Raw genomic sequence first — 18,270 nt, 5'->3', positions numbered from 1 at the left:
GGAACTCGCCTGGGATGGCGACTCATCCAGTCCTTCCTACGGGGCCACAGCATATCACAGTCTGGAACAGTGTCATCTTGGCTGAAACAAGCAGTGTCTCTGTCCGTCGTTGGTTGTGTTCATGTTTCATTTTCATTTGCCTGTCCTCTTGGGAGCAGTGGCCTTTTTTGGGGCCGTATTGCACCTTGTGTCTCCTTTGAGCATGGTGGCCATGCCCACACTCAGATGCGGAGTGTCCCAGCGGTCTGAGACTGGACAATTGTCTTGGCCTCCCAGCATTCCGTGTTTCTGGCCTCTGTGATCTCTGATTGTGGATGAAGGCGCATCCTCTCTCACCACTGAGGCCAAGCTAGGAAGGAGGAGGAGGAGGAGGCTAGATGATAGTGGTGGCAGAAGGGCTGTTGGTCCCACCAAACGGTCAGAGCCTCAGTCCCCGGTGACAGCTCAGCTTTCCTGTGCTTAGCCTCTTAGTTCTGGAGCACCACACAACTCTGTCCTTCAGGGGCTCTGTCTGGGGGAGGGGACTTCTCTTTGCTGCTGTTGCTGCCTTTCCTTTCCTGTCATTAGCCTTGGGAGATGCATTTTGAGATAGGATTTGGAAAGACTCCAGGTCAGTTCTTTTGATTCAGATGAAGAGGATGCTGCTGAAGAATGGAAGGCTTGTAGTGTATCGGGAGGGACTTGGCGGACTGAGAGGGCTCTGGGGAGAACTATGACGTGGCCAGGGGCTCAGGATTGGCGCTTTGCCTCCCAGTTGGTAGCCCGGATGTGGCAGGCCTCCTGTGGCCTGGCTTGCTTGGCAGTTCAGTGTCTTGCCTCCTGGAGGATTTGAGTTTTGTGCCGCGTGTGACCTCTCAGTGGTGTGTTCTGAATCAGAGTCTCTTTCTTGTTGGCTTGCAGAGGGAGTGACATCCAACACCAGTGACAGCGAAAGCAGTTCCAGTAAGTGTGTGTCATTCTCCCCCATGTTGTGTAGCTCTACCATGTGTCCCAGCCATCCTCATTCCAGCGTTGCATGGCTGCCATTTCTGTTCAGAGGCTAGTGCTTCGTTTAGCCACGTACACTTTGAGATCCTGGAAATGCTGTGGCCATTCTGTCCTGATGGGGTGGGATTTAGGCCATGAATTAAAGGAGAGTATAAGGCCTGCACTTCTGGCCAGGACCCGACCTAACGCCGTCCCAGGGGCCCTGGGAAGGGTGAGGTGCCAGTGAGTAAATCCCTGCCGTGGGGCCTCCTGGGCTATAAACGCTGCCAGTTTTACAGATTTGCTTAGAGACCAAAAGACAAATGGCTCCTGTGGGATGTTGTCCTGAGTTGCCTTTGCAGGTCTCTAGGACCTCCCGGGTCAAGGCTCAGTGTCTTTGTCCTTTTGCTGGGTTAAGCAACCTGGTAGCTGCCCAGTTTTCCTTCTGAGATCCCGTGACCAAGCCAGAGAAGCTACAGGTGGAACCCCACAAACTTTGGGACCAGTGGCCTCTCAGGAGCTGTGGCTAGAGGTCTTGTACAGTCTGCCCACGAGTCTTAGGCTCAGAGGAAGCCTGTGAACGAGCATCCTGGGGCTTGATGCAAATACTGCTGCCTTCCCTGGCACTCCCATCAGCCCCATGGCACCCAGACACCCAGAACCAAGTGGCTTGGTGACTATTTTAGGAAAAGTTCATCATCACTAGGGTGAATGGAGTTCTACCATGAGGAGAAAGCGGGGCTTGGCATTGCTCTTCGAGGGGCCTCGGGACCTTAGCCCAGCCTTGAGCCACTGATCTGGGTATTTCCTCAGTGCAAGGGGGATAGACAGACCCTTAAAAGAGCAAAGTTAGCCTTCATTAGTGCCCTGACTCCCCTGCCTGCAGATTAGGGGACATGGGCAGCATTTATCATCCAGTTGAAGCCTCCCTGTGGTTCTTACCAGAGCAAGAGCGTAATTGAGCACAGTTGACTACTGACTACAAGAACAGTTCCTGAGCAATGGGGGTGGTTTTCGGTGGAGGCTTCATGGCTTCTGGGTCACGTCCCTTTGGTCAGCTATGTTTTGCTGAACAAGAGGACTCCTGACTCCCATCCCAGGGGTGGTGAAGGGCTTCCTGTGCTTTCTTGCTGATGGGTAGCAGACAGGCCCACAAGGCATGTGGTAGCAAGTACCACCTGACAAAGCTGTTTTCTGGCAGAGGTGGGGATGAGGTGAATGCTGTAGGGGGTCCAGGACGCAGGGAAGCCAATTACAAAGTGCTAACGTGTCTCCCTTTTTTGTTGCAGAAGGACAAGAGGATGCGATTTTGTCCTATGAGCCAGTGACACGGCAAGAAAGTAAGTCCCCTTCTGAGAGTCTTGCCTTGGAGCTGGTTTCGTGACCACAGGGCCCAGTGCAGTGGTGGGCTGTGTCAGCACAGGGAAGAGCACTCGGGAGCAGGAGGGCGGGGCTCGCCTCATGTGTGGACCCCCGGCAGCTCCTTCTTGCCCATGTCTTCCTTGTGTTATAGAAAAGGGGAAAGGAAACCCAGTGTGTACCCCTCACCATACCTTTTTTCTGCCGGGGTGCCTCCCAGAGCAGAGGACGGGTTGACAAAGAGGGCAAGGGTCCATCTCAGCGGGTGTGACTGTTGCTAAAAGAAAGGTCCCAGGGGCGCCTGGGTGGCTCAGTGGGTTAAAGCCGCTGCCTTCGGCTCAGGTCATGATCCCAGGGTCCTGGGATCGAGCCCCACATCGGGCTCTCTGCTCAGCAGGGAACCTGCTTCCCTTCCTCTCTCTCTGCCTGCCTCTCTGCCTACTTGTGATCTCTGTCTGTCAAATAAATAAATAAAATCTTTAAAAAAAAAAAAAAAAAGAAAGGTCCCAGTCCCTCCCTGTAGTGGGTTCTCAGGAAAAAACCTTGCTTAGCTGCTGGTGCCCGTACAGAGATTGCTCCTGAACCTGTTGGAAGGGGAGATGCTTCTGATTTCAGACTTGCCTTGGACTGAGATATTTTCAAATTAAAGGCTCTTTGATGTCTTTGTAGTTAAAAGCCAGGGACTAGCCACGGACACTCTGCCCTGTCTGAGTGGCGGCTCCAGAGCCTCGGTGTTCCAGGCAGGCGTGGAGATGGAAGAGGCCATCAGGTGGGAGGCCTCGCTCATGACCTCCATGCTCTCTTTCTCCAGTTCACTATGCAAGGCCTGTGATCATCCTGGGCCCGATGAAGGACAGAGTCAACGATGACCTGATCTCGGAGTTCCCGCATAAATTTGGCTCCTGTGTACCACGTAAGAGCCCAGGTTTTGGAAGGGAGGTGTGAGTGCATCAGGAATGATTACTCAGATATTTATGGAAAGGCTCTGGGGCCAGGTGCTCGGGTTCTCTGGGAATAGGGTCTGCTGCTCTGGAAGATTTTCCCACAAGGCTGGTGGGGCTGGGAGGCCTAAGCCATGAGGCTGGCCTGCTTCCTCCCTTGGAGAGAAGTTTTGAGTAGTGATGGTCAGGAAGGATTGGGCGAATGGGGTGCCTGGTCCAAGTGGCGTTGGCATGGCCCCATGGACAGCTTGTTACGTTCGCTGGCTCCCATGCCTCATTTGGCATCTTCTGCCAGGTTTTGACCCAGGAAACCATACCTTTCTGGTTTAGTTTAAACTAAAGCAAATAGCTCCCTGTGTGTGAGCCCTGGTGGTTACAAGAGAAGTAGGCAAGACACGCTTCTTTCCAGCTACTCTCCCCCCCATCTGCCCACTCACTTGGAAAATAGTGGAGTGGCCCTGAGGCCCAGATGAGAGAGGAACAGGTCATCTCTTTTGGCCTGGAGCAGGTCATTGTCCTTGGGCCACAGAGCATTTCTTTTCTTCCTCCAGATACCACTCGGCCTCGGCGTGATAATGAGGTGGATGGACAAGACTACCACTTTGTGGTCTCCCGAGAACAGATGGAGAAGGATATTCAGGACAACAAGTTCATTGAAGCAGGCCAATTTAACGATAATCTCTATGGGACCAGCATCCAGTCAGTGCGGGCAGTTGCAGAGAGGGTAAGAAGAGAAGAGATGGCCTTGCTAAATATAACCCTCAAAGGAAAAACTGAAATGTTCCCGCTCGCATTCCGTTAGGGTTCGGCTCCTTCCCGCACGGGGCCCACAACCACGCAGCATGCTGGCTCTGCGTGTTCTCAGCCCCTGGATGGAGATAGCTGTATCTCCTCCACGCAGCTCACCCCAGCGTGTCACCGATGTGACTGGTGACCCCTCTGCAGATATGGCCTTTTCTGGCTAGGCGGAGCAAAATGTGGGGCCTGGGTTCCTCAGTGGTAGAATCTTCTAGGCCTCTCTGGGTGGGGCTGGGTAGACAGGGACCGGGTGGGCTGATAACAAGTCTTTGCCTTTTCAGGGCAAGCACTGCATCTTAGATGTTTCTGGCAATGCTATCAAGAGGCTGCAGCAAGCACAACTTTACCCCATTGCCATTTTCATCAAGCCCAAGTCCATTGAAGCACTTATGTGAGTATTTGTGAGTCTCAGACTCTCCCAGCTAGGAGAGGGCCCTGGAAAGGAACAAGAAAATAAACTGATTTGTTGGGCAGGGGTAGGACGCCATGGAAGCTCTAAGGCAGGTCTGCATCCACTCTGAGGGCTCCTTCTGATGTGAGTGCCTCAACCTGTATTCCGGTCGCACTTTTAAACCTGCCAGGTTTGGGGAAGATGTTGAGCCGTGGGCCACTGCTGCTCTCAGAGGGCAGCTGAGCGGATTTTCAGGGAGCCTGGGAGCAATCCTTTGTGGTAATCAAAACGTAGCATCCAGAGGCTGCCTGGGTGGCTCCATCGGTTGAGTGTCCTGCGCTTGGTTTCAGCTCAGGTTGCGGTCCCATGGTCATGAGATCGAGCCCCACTTTGAGCCCCACTTCAAGCCCCACTTCGGATTACGTGCTTAGCGGGGAGTCTGCTGGAGATTCTCCGTCTGGCCTTCCCCCTGCCTTTGTGCTCTCTAAAATAAATCAATAAATCTTTAGAACAAAAGATTCTCTCTCCCTCTTCCCCTGGCCCCTCCCACCCCCAGTTTGTGCACTGTCTCTCAAAAACAAAACAAATGCACATGTAGAATCCAATTTGATACCATTTTTCTTCTCTGTCTTCGTCAGGGAGATGAACCGACGGCAGACATACGAACAAGCAAATAAGATCTTTGACAAAGCCATGAAACTGGAGCAGGAGTTTGGAGAATACTTCACAGGTAAGAAGCCCTGCTGCCTGGCTCCGGTAACACAGGACCAGCCTGACACCTGTAAGTGTCTCCAAAAGGCTTAGGTACCTGGCACCGTCCAGAGTGTCTGGATGCTTTGCAGGTCAGGCCTTTGCAAAACACTCAAGTTCCTTCCATCCAGCTAGAGGAGTTTAGCCAGTTTGTAGTCTCGACCACACCACCAGCTGCTTCCGTGGATCATTTTGTTCATCTTGTCTTCAGGTCCCTACCAGATCAGAGGCTGCCTGTGTTACTTTGCTTCTCTCCCTCCCAACTCCTCCCCACAGTGTAGTCCTCGGTTTTGCGTGTTTTAGGTGCCAAATCTATGGTGGTTGATGATGATGATTCTTCGGGGGGATGTTCAAGTTATCTGTCAGTGTGTGTGTGTGCGTATGGCCATCTGTTTGAGGTCCATTCCTAAAAGGTTGTTAAGGTTTCTCTGTAATATGTTGGTTACCTTTTTTTTCTCTTATTTTTTAAAAGATTTTATTGGGACGCCTGGGTGGCTCAGTTGGTTAAGCAGCTGCCTTCGGCTCAGGTCATGATCCCAGCGTCCTGGGATCGAGTCCCACATCGGGCTCCTTGCTCATCAGGGAGCCTGCTTCTCCCTCTGCCTCTGCCTGCCATTCTGTCTGCCTGTGCTCGCTCTCTCTCCCTCTCTCTCTCTGACAAATAAATAAATAAAATTAAAAAAAATTATAAAAGATTTTATTTATTTATTTGAGAGAGAGAGAGTGAGAAAGAGAGAGATTGCAAGAAGGAGTTGGGGAGGGGCACAGGGAGAAGCAGACTCCCTGCAGAGCAGGGATTCCCACATGGGACTTAATCCCAGGACCTTGGGATCATGACCTGAGCTGAAGGCAGATGCTTAACCCACTGAGCCACCCAGGCACCCTGCAATATGTTGCTTGCCTTTACAATCACAGGGAGAGAGATGGGGGGTGGGGCTGGATGGGGGACGGGCATGAGGGGGGCACTTGTTGGGATGAGCACTGGTTGTTGTATGTAAGTGATGAATCACTCAGTGATTAACTAACTAGATCAGGTTAACTAACTAGAGTTTAAAGAAAAAAAACTGGAAAAAAAAAAAAAAAGATAAAGCATAGTGACATTTCTGTGCAGGTTGGTGCTGAGTAAACCCCCAGCAGGCGGCACCAGCAGGTGAAGCAGGGAGAGGGTGCAGAGCCGTGCTCTCAGACCTTGGGTTTTGGAGCTCCCTTTACTGTTATGTCTCTGTCCTAGTTTTCCTGACCAACCTCTGACATAGAGTGGATGCGATGGCCCCAGGAGCACTGCCTCTCGCTAGAAACTGTTTCTTTCGGTTCTTTCTTCGGATAACTGGGATTTTCCAAATCTTCTACTGAGCCTGTTTACAATGACCAGCTGTTGGCCTCACGGCTGCCAAGAGCAACATGAGCCGTGAGGTCTGAAATCTAATGGGTGTTCAGTAAACATTTTCTGAACAATCCGTTTTCTCGTTCGTTGCCACTTAGTCTTACTGTATCGGCAAGATGACACTGAGCCCTGGGCTTAGAGCACCTACCATCTTCCATTGTTGCCCTAGGCCATGCGGGGTCTCTGCCAGGCGGAGTTGGGGCTGGGGGCTGCCAGGGCAGGCTAGATTGCCGGGTTGACGGTGCTGTGGAGCACAGTAAGAATTCTCTTTTCCTCTTTACTTTAGCCATTGTACAGGGTGACTCACTGGAAGAGATTTATAACAAGATCAAACAAATCATCGAGGACCAGTCTGGGCACTACATTTGGGTCCCATCCCCTGAGAAACTCTGAAGAATCCCCACCAAGCACTCTTGTGAACAGAAGACATCAAGTCCCTCTTCCCTCCTCCCTCTTCATTCCTGTCCCCACCAGGAGAACAAATGACTACTGTTCTTGTCCCCTTTTTTAGATATGTCCCAAAAATTGAGTTTTCTAGTCCTGTTTTGTTTTTTTAAATTTTCATTTGGTTTTAGTTTATTTTTTGGGATGATGCCATCTCACTCATCACGTGACTGTGCCCATTCCTGCATGGACCTTTCCCAAGCGCTAGCACAGGAGCAAATCCATCAGAGTCATTGTTTTCATAAAAACCAAGCAGAAGCGAAGAGACGAGAGGAGGACTGCTGGAAAGCCAGGCTCCGGACAGCTGCACAGCTTGTGAAGCAAGCTCCGTGTGCCGCATGCCGAGAGGCTCCCGGGCATTTCTGCCTCTCCCGCTGCTTTCACGCAGCGCTGAACGGTGCAACGTATGGCGACAGAAAGTATCTTATTTATATATAGATATATATATGTAATTTATATAAAATATATAGAAATTATTATATATATATATATTATACACTCTCATATAATATATATATATTCACACACATTTGGACTAGAAAATCTATGGAGACTTCATCAATGGTACTGTGTTATTAGAGAAATGCTTTAATTTTCATATTCCAATCAGATGGCATCTTCTATCCCAACTGGTTGGGGAGGGATTGAAAGTGGTAGTAATTACTGTACCAAGGGCACTTGTTTCTGGTCATTCTCTCGAAAGCTGAGGTTTTCTCTAGGATGGGGTCAGCCAGCGGGCCTCGGCTCTGGGGGGTGAGAAGGTGGGAGAAGGGACCCTGAGGCAGCTGCCGCCTGCCGCCCGGGAGGCACAGTCGGTCCAGGGGGACGGAGAGTGAGAGAATGGCCAACAGTGCTCCTGATGACATTGCCTATTGTTTCCTGCCACCTGATGTGTCTGCATGAGAGGTTTCCTTTTTGTTCATTTTTAAGCTGCTGTTAAACCAAAACCATGTTGTGCTACCGTGTCAGCCTTTTCATTATTCCAAATTTTACTTTTACTATTTAAGTGAATGCGTAGACTCCAATTTGACAAGGGTTTGAAAGGCTCATGACATTGTGGAGGAGCCGGGCCTTGTGACCGTAGGTACGCCCGGTGCCGCCAGCCTTTCTGAGGAGGGGAGGCAGGGGCCCTCACTCGCAGCTGGGGATGTGCCTGCTTCCCCTGAGGCCCCTCTGTGGGGCCCCACCAACGGCGACAGGGAGTCCCTTGCCAGCTCGGCGCTGGGACGGTGGGAGTGCCGTGGGCCTGGCCAGCCATGTGATGAGAAGTTGGATTTGGGTTTTTTCTGCAGCTGCTCCATACGCCCTCCCCCAGCGCCCACACCAACAGCTGGTAGCTTACTGTGGCTTCGAGAAGGGAGTAGACTCAGGCAGTCCGCGTCACCTGCAGAGCTAAGAGTCCCTTGCTGGTGAGACCGGTTGGTTTTTCTCTGACCACGAGCGTGGGGGGTGTGTGTGGGTGTGGCTCAGGCCCCGCCCCCACCAGGCTCTTTTGCGGCCCCCCCGCGCCTCCCTTGCCCCACGGTGGGCACGACACAGGAGAAGAGCGTGGATATGCCTGGCCCTGGGCTTGAGTCCGCGGTTTCCCAGCCCACGGCGTTGTGACTGGTGTGAACGATGCCACGTCCAAGACGCTCAGAGTGCTACCACCCAAACTTAGGAAATCTGTTAGCAGTTCTCCTACTAGCACAATGAGGCTAACTATACAGCGTGGGGCCCAGAATGAGGGGAAAGGGCAGCAGCTTTACCTGGGCAGTACACTGGATCGAAGGCAAAGAGGGATGATGTGATGGCCAATGGCGACTCTGGTGAGGAGGGGGTGAGTGGGGGGGTGTCATTTCTCAGATGTTAAGTGATGAACTCTGAGTGATGCTCAACCTGCTGCCCCTCCGAGGGAAGGAGATCGAGATTCAAAGTAAGCATGACACTAGTTGGTTTACCAGTGTTCCTTCCAAGGAGACATATATTTTTTAATAAACGATAGTTGCAATGAACTGTGTGTGGCTCAGAGACCTTCTTCATGGGGTGGAGAAGGGAGGTGGGCGCAGAGCCGTGGGAAGGTCTCCAACCTAGGAGGTCCAAAAGACTGCTCAGGGCCGCCTGGGTGGCTCGGTGAAATATCCGACTGTTGATTTCGGCTCAGGTCGTGATCTCACAGTCACGAGGTCAGGCCCCACGCTGGGCTCCACGGTCAGCACAGTCTGCTTGTCCCTTTGCCCCTCTGCTTCTTCCCCCTCTCCTCACCCCTCCACTTGCCCTCACCACGTGCTTTCTCAAAAATAAGTAAAATCTTCACAAGACTCTACTTAGTGACCATCCACAGACTGAGTCAGGTGTTCTGAATGCTTCCAGACCACTGTGGTTGTGCTGGGTCCTTTGTGAAAGCTATATGCTTGGGCTTCCACTGCGGCGCACGAACACTGCCTCACAGCACCAACTGGGTGTGAGGCGTGTCCATATTCTCCGCGGCAAAATGCTGACATTTCCCCAAAAGGTACACAAGATGGGAGACACCTGCCACGGCAAAGATGTTTGTTGAGAAGAAAGCAGGGGCCAAGCTAGCAGCGGGGCCCTGAGTGACAAATACAGCAAGAAAAAGCTGGCATACTGGCTCCCAGCATTTCTAGAAACCATTGAGAGCCCAGGGGAAAACGAGGGTGGAGATGGGCCCAGGGTAGGACCCAGCTGGCAGAGCGGGTGGCAGGCCCCCTGAAGAGAGGAGCTCCAGAGGAGGCACGCGCAACCTGGCTGACGGCACCGCAACTTCTGCGGAACAGCCCGGTGAGCCACGTCTGTGACTGCGGTCAAGAGCGACCATTCGTCAGAAGCCGTGACGTATGCGGCCAAGCCACAGGAGGGAGGAGACTCCTTTCAGTTCGCAGGGCGCTTCCTTTGACATGTTCTCTCATTTGCAAGAAGGCAGCCTGACAAAAAGGAGTCCCCAAAATGCTCCTTGAGGGCTTAAGGGACTCCAGCAGCCAAGTGCAGAGGGAACAAAGAGCCAGGCCTGTCACCCCACCCTGTTGAGGCTCAGTCTGTCGACAGCTGCTCTTCCTCCTAGGGGAGGCTCAGCTGAAGAAAATTCGGCCCCAGGGGGGAGACACTGAGCAGCTCAGAAACACCCAAGGTAGACACGCCGCCCCCTCCGCCAAGCTCTGCTAGGACCAGATGGCTAGAGCCCCATCTCCCCCGGGAGTCAGTGCCAGGATCTCTCCTCCATTCTACTGCTGCTGACAACCCAGCAAACCCTGTCTAGCTTTCTCCATCTCTGACAAGCCTTACTTGAAACCCTTCCTTGGGCAATACTGACGACAACAAAAAAGATTCGTCCAGGGGTGCCCGGGTGGCTCAGTCATTAAGCGTCTGCCTTCGGCTCAGGGCATGGTCCCGGGGTCCTGGGACCGAGCCCCGCATCGGGCTCCCTGCTGGGGAGCCTACTTCTCCCTCTCCCGCTCCCCCTGCTTGTGTTCCCTCTCTCACTGTGTCTCTCCCTGTCAAATAAATAAAATCTTAAAAAAAAAAAAAAAAAGATTTGTCCAGATACAAATGACCAACCTTCTCTTGAGGCAAAAGAGCCACTAGAAATGACCTAAATGAAGCCAAAAGCTTTTGTACAAAACATGTGGGGAAGTCATGCTCTGGGACGAAGCTGATAGGGATGCAGAGGAAAGTGGGGAGCCGGACAGCAGGACTGGGGAGAGCCCGGAGATCAGGGGTCAAGCAAGAAAGGATGGGACTGAAGGGACACCGGGTTGAAGCAGAAATGCCATGGAGCCGTTTCCACAGGGACAGCACTTGCCTGGTGCCAACCCCTGAAAGCCCAAGGTGTGAGAAACCCTTGTAGAAACGAGATGAGTGGGTCCAAAACATGAGGGTCGAAACTGGGGAGAAGCGCACCAAGCTCTCTGGGCCCTGGCAGGAGCCATCCAGTGTCAGCATTCACAAACTCTGCTGTTCAGGCCCATTCCCACCCAGCATTTCATGGCCTCAGTTCCATTAATCCTTTGACCCGGTCAGTGCCCTGGCCCCTCTAGGACATTCTGTTGCCGTACAGGTAACTTCCCGAAGGTCAAATTGCACACGTGGAAAAGCCTCTCCCCCATCACTTTACAAGGAAGAGCCGCACTGAGGCTCCTGCACGCTCGGTTCCTCCCCAGCGAACCCCCGACCGCACCCTCCCTGTGGAGCTGAGCCCACGGTCACGGTGTGATACCCACGGGCGAACAAATGAACTCTCGGGTCCTGTCCCTGCCCCTCCGCGGGCATGCTGACTGGAAGCGTCCGGTGTCCTTTGAAGGACCAGGAAGTGGGTGGCCTGAGAACAAGGATCCGGACCCGCCTACTTGCTGTGAAGGGCAGGTGCCAGAGGATGTTGTCCTGACGGGCCTTGCCGTCCCCACAGTCGTCCTCCACGGAGCCCACAGAACCGGCCACTGATGCTCTCCACCTCCCATGGGGCCCTGCTACCCACAGAGAAAATCCCAAGCCCCTTAGCACGGCCCTTCTGCCACCAGGCCCCGGCCCTTCTCCCCTGCCTCACCGTTCCCCACATCCATCTGCTCCAGCCCTGAACACCACAGTCTCACACTTCTTTTTCTGCCCATTGCTGCCTCCCTATCTTGCTTGCCCAGAAGACTCCTCTTAATATTTTTTTTTTATTTGACAGAGAGATCACAAGCAGGCAGAGAGGCAGGCAGAGAGAGAGGAGGAAGCAGGCTCCCCGAGAGAGCAGAGAGCCCGATGCGGGGCTCGATCCCAGGACTCCGAGATCATGACCTGAGCCGAAGGCAGCGGCTTAACCCACTGAGCCACCCAGGCGCCCCTCCTCTTAATATTTTTAAGACTCAGTTCAAGAGTTCCCCTCCTAGGGCGCCTGGGTGGCTCAGTCAGTGAAGCATCTGCCTTCGGCTCAGGTCGTGATCCCCGGGTCCTGGGGTCAAGTCCCGCCTCCGCTCCCTGCTGGGCAGGAAGCCTGCCTCTCCCTCCTCCACTCCCCCTCCTTGTGTTCTCTCTCCGTCTTTCTCTCTCAAATAGAGATAGATAGATAGATAGATAGATAGATAGATAGATAGATAGATGATAGGGAGTTCCTCTCCTATGCTGCCTTTCAGGAAACACCTCCTTTTCCCTCCCACCCTTTAGGTCAACTTGATTGTCCCTTCCTTGGTGCTGGGAGACCCTGTACCAGACCTTTCGTCTTCGTAACAGCTGACCTTCATTTTGTACTTCCTTCACTTAGTGCCCCCCAAACTGCCCTATGATGCTCATGTTCTCTCCTCTTCCAGAAGAGGAAACAGAGGCCCAAGGAGGCTACACAGCTGGGAACCCGTAGGACTGAGTCAAGCACGGGCTGTCCAGCTACAGCAGCTGTGCCTCCTTGCACTCTGCTGCACTTGGGACATTTTACTGCACTTATCTCTTTTTGTCTTCCTGCCCTTAACTCCTCTGTGAAGGCACAAACTGTGACTTAGCCACATGCATTCCCACAGCTCACAGCACAACACCCATCGTGTAGCAGGTGCGCAGCGAAAGGCACAAGGAACGCACCGGTCTTTGGCTCTGCCTCGGAGGGAAGAGACTTGACCAGGCCCAAACCTGTGATGAGTATGAATTTTCTTTCTCCAACATCTTACCAAAATGCACTGATTCTTTACCGTATTCGTTCAGTTTGGTCCTTTGTTTTCATCACTACCCCTACTCTCTCAATAGCCAGAGACACAGCTTGGTGAGCACCTAGTGACAGGTGCCCTGCATGATGCTAAAAATACAATGACAAGTCAAAGAAGATAGTCCCTGCTCTCAAGGACCTTTTAGTATAGTTGGGGGAGGGTGACAAACAAGTCAGTGACTTAAGCATATAATTACACATTACACTAAATGTCACGAAGGTCATACATGGGATGCAGCAACAGATGATGTAATGAGAGGACCCGCTTAAGAGAAGGTGCCCCAGGAAGACTTCCTGGAGGAGGTGACGTTCAGGTTGAGACTTTTAAGATCAGTAGGATCAAAGCGGTGGAGGAGCAGGTGTGGGATGTGGTAGAAGGAAGGATTTACCACCCTCCACTGGCCCTAATCTGCTCAGCCTGAAGTTTCTCTACCAACCAGCCTAGAATAGTAGCCTTTTTACCAGTGAGTTGGGCTTTTTGTCTGGAGTGTGCCCAGTCCCCACATCTATGAAATCTTTCAGGCTGCAGTTCAAATGCCATTTTCCATGAGGATGTCACTGGTCACTGCAGAAGAGCTTTCCCCTTGCTGTCTTTTGTGCCACTCTAGCAGGTTCTACGGAACTTGCCCTGTTCTTCCTTTCGTGGTAGCTAGCCACCCATTATGTCTTCTCCAGCTAGACAAAAAGCTTCTGGAAGGCTGGGGTTGCATCTAGTATCTTCATATTCTTCGCTGCAGCTAATACGCGCCAGATGCTCAATAAATAATTGTGGCATGACTTCCTCTTTCTGGACCTCACTATCTTAATCTAAAACATGAGGAAGTTGCGCAGATGAGCTCTAGGGCCTCTCCTATCAGTGATGATAAAAGAGAATTCTAAAGGACGTGCACCATGAATCCACAAAAAGAAAGTTCGTGCCTTTTGGAAATTCTCGGTTCAAAAAAACCCAAAGGGACAGTGATGCAAAGGCTAGAGGTCTGAATACAGCTGCCAAAGAGCATGGCACGTGAGCACATTAGGTTTTTGCACAACTGAACATCACACACAGACAGGAGCCGGGTGCCGGCCATGAGACAGCAAAGGATCCAGAAGAGATGCATGGACTAGGACAGAGGTAATGTCCCTTTCCCAGCTGGGAAGAGGGGTAGGATTCCAGGACAGCCTTTTAAAAAATGGGGAATGCTGTCACAGAACAGGGTGCAGATTCTGATTACTTACAGCTGGACACAGAAATGGTGCTAGGGAAAGAGGAGCGTGGACATGCCAGACGGGCCACTCGGTGCCCTCGTGAGGAGGGTTCAGGTGCCCTAACAGTGGCAGATAGCGGTACCTGGCAGGATTTCCGAGTGACAGCTACTTGAGAGGAGTGTGAGGGAGGTGTGGGGGACGGCTGTACACGAGAGCGCGAGAACTCCAACTGGGACGTATGGACACTGTCCCAGTGACCTGCCGGCCAGGACCTACCATCTCTGTCTTGCAGTTGGAGCAGTTCAGGGGCTTTGTGCTCGTTTCACTAAGTGCAAGCTTTTCAACTTTCAACTTTTCTTGAGGAAGTAAAAAGGTTTGTGAACAACCTTGTTCTTCTGGCTTATCAGAGAGGTTGAGAAATTACTAGGCAGCTGGAGGTAGGGTGGGAAAGGGAAAGACAGATAGACAAAGAAAGAAAGAAAGAAAGGGAGAGAGAAAGCAAGCAAGCAAGCAGGAAGGAGGGAAGAGAGGAAGGAAGGAGGGAAGGGAGGAAGGAAGGAAAGAAAGACTGAAAGAAAGAAAGAAGGATGGAAGGAAGGAAAGAAAGAGAAAGGGAGGCAGGGAGAAAGGAAGAGAGAAACAGAGAAAGGGAGAGAGAAAGAAAGAGAGAGATAAAGAGAAAGAGATAAAGAAAGAAAAGAAAGATCAGGAGGTAAAGTTCAAAGATCCTAAAATGGTCAACAACAGGGAAAACCTCCCTGCTGTTAAGTAGAGGAATGTCAAAGAAGGAGACAATGGACTACTATGGTCCACCCCATGGGAAGTGAATTGGATGATTCTGGAGAAGAGATGACAAACAATAGGGAAGGTAGAGGGGAATAAAAACCACAGTCAAGACTAGGAAGAGCCGAAGAATGGAAAACAAAAAGGAAGTTAAGAACCACCATCACTGGAGCTGCCCCAGAAGAGGCAGGAAAACTTTCTTTTGAAGCACACTCCGGGCTGAGCTGAGCAGGGAGCCCGGGGATGCGGGGCTCCATCCCAGGACCCTGGGATCATGACTTGAGCTGAAGGCAGACACTTAACCCACTGAGCCCCCCTGGAGCCCACCAAGGAAACACTTCCAGGAGGTGGTAAGCACAGCTCTCCCAGAGCAGAAGAGGACGACGAAAGGGTGTCAAGATTTAGCGGGTGCAGGGAAACAAAGAACCGTACCGAAGGGCAAGAGTTGAATAATTGCAAACATTCAAAAGGACTGATTCCGCACTGGCATCCCTCTAGGAGTTTTGCATGTTTATTTGCTCATCTACTCTTTACAACAGCTCAACGAATATTGTTAGAGGCATTTTACAGATGAAGAAACTGGTGCATGGAGAGGGTAAGCGATTGGGCCAAGGTCGTACAGAGCTAGGAAGGGGAAGAGCAAGGGTTTAAACCCAGGCCATTTGGTTCCAGGGTGCGTGCTGCTGAGCTACGCTGCCTCGCCTACAGGTACCAGCGCCCATCTCTCTTTGTTTCCGCAGTCCGGCTTTGGCCCTCAGCACTCAATGGAAACCGTGTTCTCAAAGGTTGGTCCGGCCGCCAAGCAACCAGATTTCCTACCTTCACGGGCCGCATACTCATCAGCCCATCTGCCCTATTTGACACCTGTTAAAACAGTCTCCTGCCCAGAAGTGAAACCTGGGCATCATCTCGGATTATGAGTCTCTGGTAGTCCTCACATTCACCATCACTGTTTTCACAGCTATGGTTCCACTTCAATTCTTCGTTCTTTTCTTTTCTTTTTAAGATTTTGTTTGACAGAGAGAGAGCGAGAGCACGAGCACGGGGAGCAGCAGGCAGAGAGAGAAGCAGGCTCCCCCACCCCGCCCCGAGCAGGGTCATTGTGGGCTCGATCCCAGGACCTTGGGATCATGACCTGAGCCAAAGGCAGATGCTTAACTGAGCCACCCAGGCACCCCAATTCTTCATTATTTCCATCCATTCAACAAACAATGCTCTGTGTCAGGACCAGGGGATATAGTAGTGACCAAAACAGGCAAGTCTCTGGCCTTATACTGCTGCCTGTCGAAGAAACAGACATTAAACAAATAATCACACAAATACCTAAATACTTATAAACTGATAAGTGCCATTAATGAAAATATGGGGCTTTACAAAACGCTGAAGTAGGGAAATGATAATGGCTTCCACATCAGCCTTCCTTCCTCTAGACTCTTCCCTCTCCAATCCAATGTGCAGACTGTTGCCTAAATTAATATTACTAGAGCCTGTCTCACCCTACCACTCCCCAGCTCAGATTCCTTCAGTGGCTTACAGAATAGAGTCCAAAACCCTTGCCCAGACATTTGAGATCCTCCCTAATCTGTCTCCCACCTACCTTGTTAAGCTTTCCCCCACGTTTCCCCTTTAAGCACTCTATGCTGCAAATAAACAGAACCATTCAACTGTTCCTTGGATGGAAACGCTGCATGCAAATTTTGCCACACTGTCCTATATACACATATATTTGGCCAGGAATGCCCTTCCCCTCGTTCAAATTTTACATATCTTTTAAGTCAAGTTCAGCCTTCTCCACTAAGCACTTTCTCATCCCCTCCTTTGGAATCTCAGCGCTCTCCCCTCACTTCCTAGCTTTAACATTGTAATCACTCTAATACAGTAAATGCAATCCTAGCCTCTTCCTTTGTTGGACTATAAGCTCATCAAGGGCAAGATTTGGGTCTAGACCACAAGTACTCATTGGTTGGGTGGACAGATGAATGAATGGAAGACCACCTGAATGAACGAACAGACAAATGAATTGCTGGTGACTTCCCAACTGACACTATGAAGGGGCCAGAAGAATGCAGACATATCTGAATATTTTCTTTGATTGTGTATTCTCATTGCAGTGTAACAGAGAGCTGTGGGAAAGCAATCACGTCAAACAAATGCTCCTGATTTCCACCTGCCTCTGTCTCTTATTTTAAAAATATTTTATTTTTAAGTAATCTCTACACCCAACACAAGGCTTGAACTCACTACCCCGACATCAAATGTTGCATGTTCTACCAACTGAGCCAGCCAGGCATCCCTCACCTTCCTCCATCTTTTAACCGAACAGGTGTCCCCCATGTAGGGGTGAGGAGGAGTTCTCCCAAAGGAGACATGGAAATCATATCCAAGGACTATGAGGTTGTGTGCAGAAAATTCAAGGACGTGGGGGGCCATGTGTGGTTTTTTCTTCTTACAAAAGGAAACTGGTACTTTGGAAAAGAAAAGAATACGTGGAAGATGAAATGGCTGCCTGTAGAGATGGAATTTTATTTTATTTTTTAAAAGATTTTATTTATTTGACAGACAGAGATCACAAGTAGGCAGAGAGGCAGGCAGAGAGAGAGGAAGAAGCAGGCTCCCTGCTGAGCAGAGAGCCGGACTCGGGGCTCAATTCCAGGACCCTGGGATCATGACCTGGGCCGAAGGCAGAGGCTTAACCCACTGAGCCACCCAGGTGCCCTGAGATGGAATTTTAGAATAGGACTTGTCCAGACCATTGTTTAAAATACTAGAGTGCTGGGCTCTTGGCTACGAACGGAGTTCTCTACAATAACTGAACAAAAAAAATCTGTTTACCCAGGGCCTTGCTGATCTGATAAAGAGAACTTGAAATTGAAAATGGAGGGGAAAGCAGAAAAATGCCCTGATAATATTATAAAATCAATTACTATGGATGCTATCAGATATGACAAGATAAGACAAGAAGACTACTATAAAAGGTGGCCATTCGGTCACAGAATAATGCATTTGCAAAAAGAACCATAAGTTGAACTTATGGCTTAAGGTGTTTCTGCATCAATGCACGGCACATACGTTGGGTTGAACCATATGAAATTGCCCATATTCTACCACCATGGGCCTATACAAATGGCAACTTCATATGTTTCAACCTAACATTATGAAGTAAACCTGAAATTTTAACTCATTAAGACTTGGAGGAATGAAACTTACAACTGGAATGTGGCATCAGGAAGAACATAGTCTTAGGAAGAAAGATGGCCTTGGGGTGCCTGGGTGGCTCAGTCAGGTGAGCATCCGACTCTTGGTTTTGGCTCAAGTTGTGATCTCAGGTCATGGGGTCAAGCCCCGCGGCGGGCTCCATGTTCAGCAGGGAGTTGGCTTGGGATTTTCTCTCCCTCCCCCTCCCCTGCTCTCTCTCTCTCAAATAAATAAATCTTTAAAAAAAGAAAAGAAGGATGGCCTTGAGAATGGGAGGTCATGTAGTCCTATCTGTAGAGAAATCCACAAGCACGAGGACAGAGCCCGCTACCAAGTTTCAGTGACGTTAACAGGAGAAAAGAACAGGTGGACTACAGTGTAAGTACATCCCACATCTGCCTGC

At 50.9% G+C, this 18,270-nt stretch overlaps 1 protein-coding gene across 6 annotated transcripts in view; it reads left to right on the top strand.

Annotated features, from left to right (window-relative positions):
- Positions 1–9,027, top strand: part of DLG3 (discs large MAGUK scaffold protein 3) — a 56,575-nt gene extending 47,548 nt beyond the window's left edge. For 5 of the 6 annotated variants that reach the window (XM_047714900.1, XM_047714899.1, XM_047714904.1 and 2 more), the window contains 7 exons: positions 901–942; positions 2,256–2,306; positions 3,137–3,238; positions 3,818–3,990; positions 4,346–4,455; positions 5,094–5,185; positions 6,876–9,027. In XM_047714900.1, the coding sequence (XP_047570856.1) occupies positions 901–942; positions 2,256–2,306; positions 3,137–3,238; positions 3,818–3,990; positions 4,346–4,455; positions 5,094–5,185; positions 6,876–6,982 (677 nt within the window). In that variant the 3' untranslated portion in view covers positions 6,983–9,027. The remainder of the gene's footprint in view (positions 1–900; positions 943–2,255; positions 2,307–3,136; positions 3,239–3,817; positions 3,991–4,345; positions 4,456–5,093; positions 5,186–6,875) is intronic. The other variant, XM_047714901.1, reaches the window with a different exon arrangement.
- Positions 9,028–18,270: the final 9,243 nt, after the last annotated feature.

The sequence above is a fragment of the Lutra lutra genome, chromosome X, assembly GCF_902655055.1.
Source record: "Lutra lutra chromosome X, mLutLut1.2, whole genome shotgun sequence".
Taxonomy (NCBI): domain Eukaryota; kingdom Metazoa; phylum Chordata; class Mammalia; order Carnivora; family Mustelidae; genus Lutra; species Lutra lutra.
This window is presented reverse-complemented; position numbering and strand designations above follow the sequence as displayed.